General features: G+C 34.8%; 1 protein-coding gene across 3 annotated transcripts in view; it reads right to left on the reverse strand.

The window, feature by feature from the left end:
- Positions 1 to 642: 642 nt before the first annotated feature.
- GNS (glucosamine (N-acetyl)-6-sulfatase) overlaps positions 643 to 4,638 on the reverse strand; it is a 45,377-nt gene continuing 41,381 nt past the window's right edge. For all 3 annotated transcript variants that reach the window (XM_015820831.2, XM_015820838.2, XM_015820846.2), the window contains one exon: positions 643 to 2,655. In XM_015820831.2, the coding sequence (XP_015676317.1) occupies positions 2,580 to 2,655 (76 nt within the window). In that variant the 3' untranslated portion in view covers positions 643 to 2,579. The remainder of the gene's footprint in view (positions 2,656 to 4,638) is intronic.

Consider the following 4,638-nt stretch of genomic DNA (forward strand, 5'->3'; position numbering starts at 1 on the left):
TTTTAGCATAGTGTGGGGAAAGCATTACTTAGCCCTTCTAGTTGAATTAATAAAATTAATTTGCATTTGTTCCCTCAAAATGTTTGCATAAACAGCAAAATCCGATTTAGCAGTCACATCAATTCAGGAAGTTTATGAAACATGGCAATAGTTCCACGTTATCAAACAATTGTGTTAATACCAGCTTGCCAGACCAAAAAAAATCCCCAGTGAATGGCTTTTTGTCATGTATTTGCCAAGCATATCTCCCTTTTATGTACAAATGTTATATTTATATACAACTAATATTCTATAATGCCCATTTTAGTATCCAACAGTATCATAGTAACTTCATAATAAGGCGTGGGTAGACAACTGCTCAAACAATGCATTGTATATTATAAGTTTATAATTTTTGTTTTTTGTTAAAATGATTAAATCAAGGACATAGGAAGATAAATGTTGAGTAGCTATTACAGGGAAATGATGCTATTTCTCATTCAAGCTCAGATGGTTTGCAAATCCAAATATATATATTTTTCTGTATTGATTCTTTGTAAATCTTGAAATCTTCGAAAATATGTCCGGTTTTCATACTGAAGTTGCAACCATGTGTAATTTTCATATCTAAATCAGTTAAAAACATTTTAAGGTGCAAATTGATTAGTGTTGTAAGGTAAAGCCATTTAATAGGAAAGCAAAACCATCAAAATATTTCACAGTATGTTAATTCTATGCTTAACTCCTGCTTTCTCCTTACACTACTAATTAATTTAGAAGTCGTTTATGAGCACATTAATTAAATATGAAAAATACATAGGTGAATTTCTATAATAGTTGTACATAATAAAACAAGCCTAATATAAGCAACAGTTCAATACTGAATTTCTGTCTGTTCTAGGTTTTGCACTGCTTTTGAATGATTAGTCATTATAGTATGAAGGGAAGACATAATACTATTTTCTGACCCAGACATAAAAATAATCTTAAATATTTTGCTAGGTGTGAACCTGAATTACCTCAAGTGTATGTTAGGTATCAATCACATGAGAAATTTAATCACTTTCTTAAGAATGTTAAAAGCTGCTGCAACTTTGAAAGCGTTAAATGTAAACAAATCTGATTTCAGAACCATCCAGCTGTTAAGTCCAGACTTGGTCATAGTTTACACTCCTACATGTTGAAATAACCTGGGTACAAGTTGGGTATGAGTAATGTGTACCATCATTTTAAGTTACACCTTAAGGATGGCATAAGATTGGATCCAATGTCATGTCAGTTTTCCATGTATTGTTCGATTTAGATCCTTAATCTCTAAACTGATGAAACTAAAGATACAATACAAAAGCTTGAACATGTTCAGCTGCAATAAATCAAAGCTCAAGATTCACCAAAAGGTAAGTACGGAAAGAAATGGCACTTAAGAGAAGGAGCTGCACTCCTGATCAGATGTTCAATAGTGTATTTCAGAGTCATTTGCTGTTGTCTTGCTATTTCTTCAGACATAAACTCTCTTCAGACAGAAACTATCATAAAAATTGATTTTATAAGTTATAAAATGAAGCAATCTTATTTCAAATTATTTATCACCATAAGAGTCATATCCTTTTTAATAGATTGTCATAAAGATGCCAGTTTTCTTTTGAGAAACAGCTAGCCTTTGACTCTGCTTTGCCCAGGAACAAGTTCCATGTCATTTGCAAGAAGTCCATTCAGAAAGCTATTCTTATGCAGTGACCAGCTTTTATGAAGACATTTTCTTAAGAACTATCCAGTGTAAAAATATATTGCATTACAAGTGAAGAATACAAATGTGCTGAGCCATGTAATAGCCATCCCGCTTAGATTTAGATGCAAATGCATCCGTGAAAAAAAAAGTCCTATAATGCAAGGAATTTCTGTACTGATGTAATGCAATTTTCATTTTAGTTATTGCACCTAAGGATACCTGGTCTTCTAAACTATTGGCCCAAGTTCCAGTTTAACTATTCAGAGTGGCATGCCTTATAATTTCACTGTAGGACTTGTACTATTTCAGTGTACACTTCAAGCAGAAAATACAGTTGGGGGTGGGTGGGAGGATACACATTTAATGGTTTGATACTGACTCAAAATATTGAGCTGATTCTGTAGGTAACAATACATGTGTAATATCAGACACATATATTCTAGCCAGTGATCCAGATGAACCCTGAAAAACAGGAAAGAAAACAAATGGCAACTAACCTGCTTAATTTAATTCACCAGATTCAGAACTGAGATGCAACTGTATCTTTTAAAAAGCTGTTAATAGTTGTACATAGGAGACAGCAGTCCTAACCAGCATAGGAGACAGCAGTCCTAACCTCTGTGTATGTAACAAGACCAAACAAGGACATTCAGATTCACATCCCAAATTAATATTTAACTTCAAATGAAACATATGTGTGGCAATCAGATTTGAGTAGATAGGACATATCATGTCTCTAACACATGGTCAGAGTTCGTTTAACCAGCAAGATCAGCTGATCTAATCTCTCAAGACATCAGAAAAGATTAGGTAGTTTTCTGCAGTCATTTCAAAGAAATGGAGTTGGCAACAAACAAGGTGGCAGGTTCAGCTACAGGGAAGATGCAAGAAGTCTGCGAGTCTGAAGTTCTTGGTTGCCAAACATCAGATGTGGGTTGAATTTATACCTAAAGGGAAAAAGGGAAACAAGAAATGTAAGCAAAGTTCTCACACACACATTTGTTAAAAAATCTTGGTAGAGATATATGCATTACCAAATCTCTTTGAGTTCTGAATTCAAAAGTACTGTAGTGTAGAGTAATTACAAATACTGGGCTAGAATCTGGAAGACCACAAGTTCTAGTCTTGCCTTAGCCATAAAGCCTCCGGGGTGACCCTGGGCCAGTCACTCTTTCTTAGCCATAGGAAGGGGGCAATGCCAAATTACTTCTGAAAACGTTGCCAAGAAAACTGCAGTATCAGGCCAGTCACCAAGAATCAAGAGAAACTTATAAAGGCGGGAAAGCCTGTATTATAAAAAAGCACAGTATCACCCCCCACTCAAAAAAAATCAAATCCCCTAAAATTAACAGAAAATGCTACATGTGGCAGAATGTAGTTCATTAAATAAGGTTTCATTGTAATGCTAAAAATAACCAGATGCCCCATTTACATGGATTTTGATCTGGAAATGTTTATAGATGCATGCGCATGCAGCAAGAGAGGCAAAGTGTGCTTAATCAAATGTATAGAGCCACTGAATTCATATATCTCTGGACAGCTTACAATATAAACAGCCATTACAAAATCCCCATTAGGAGACAAGAGAAAATAAAGCCAAAATCAAAAGCAAATCAGGCCCAATAATAAAAAGGCATGAAAATTCCTTATTATCCCTAGGCTTGCTTGGATCAAGAGCCAAGTCTTCAAGGCTTGATTAAGGGCAGTAGGGCCAGAACAACATGAAGCTTTACAGGGATGACATACTACAGGGCAGATGCCACAACAGAGAAGACATGCTTCCTGCAACCATCAGGTGACATTGTATCAAAGACAGACCCCACAACTTGTCAACTTTGTTAGAACATTCAAGACAGATAGAGACAATGAGAGAAAGGCAGTCCCTCAAACAACCAGGCTCTAGCCCATAGGTCACAGCCAACACCATGAATCTCATTTGGAAGAACATTGGTAACCAGTGCATTCATGTAGCAGAGGTGTCTATTAAGGCATAATTGCTTGCACAGCCACATTTTGGATCAATTGCAGCTTCTGAGTGCTTTTCAAGGAATGCTCACAGAGAATGTAATAGGCCAAGTGCTGATAATTTAAGACATGACTGATTGAGGACCGAGTCAGATTGCAATAGGTGTATCCGATGAATCTGGCAAAGTCTTCCTGGCCACAACCTGCTCCAAGTAGAAGCAGAGAATCCAGGAAAACATCCAAAATGCACACCAGTTTTTTTTATATATAACAAATTTTTATTGGTTTTCCAGTTTTACATTTGAGTATTTGGAAAGCAACGTGGTGATTGGGTTAGTCAATAGTTCAATAACAAAATCTTTAGTACATATCTCAGGTTACATCATCAAAAATTTCTTCTCTTAACATTTACTATAGCATATTTAAGCTAGTAAATTTCTAATTATATCAAACTCAGTTGAAACATTTATCAATATGATTTTTGCTTATGCATATCCATATCATGTTTTTAAGTTTTACCTCATTTTTAATTTTTTTTTATTTTAAGAAATTTTATTGGTTTTTTTAATTTTTACATCAAAGTGCTTAAGAAACTTCTTTTTCCAAATTTAATCTACTCTGTATTTGCTTGTGTTTATGTGCATTGTTCATGGAAATTAGTAAGCCCCTCAAATAGGCTTTGCTGGCGTCCCAAACAGTATGTATAGGAGTACCTTTATTCAAGTTAAGTTGAAAAAACTCTTCCATATGTTCCTTCAGAACTTTGACCTTATCCTCATAATTAAACAAATTTTCATTTATTCTCCAAGATTTCCTTTTTTTTTGTTGACCAATCTCTAACCATACCATACTATGGTCAGTCAAAGTTCTGGGAAAAATTTTTGTTTTATTGCAAGCAGTAAGTAAGTCAGTTGATGTCAAAACAAAATCAATCCTTGAGAAAGACTCGTGTCTATGAGAGAAAA

The sequence above is a fragment of the Protobothrops mucrosquamatus genome, unplaced genomic scaffold (assembly GCF_001527695.2).
Source record: "Protobothrops mucrosquamatus isolate PMUCROS unplaced genomic scaffold, P.Mucros_1.0 scaffold_156, whole genome shotgun sequence".
NCBI lineage: Eukaryota > Metazoa > Chordata > Lepidosauria > Squamata > Viperidae > Protobothrops > Protobothrops mucrosquamatus.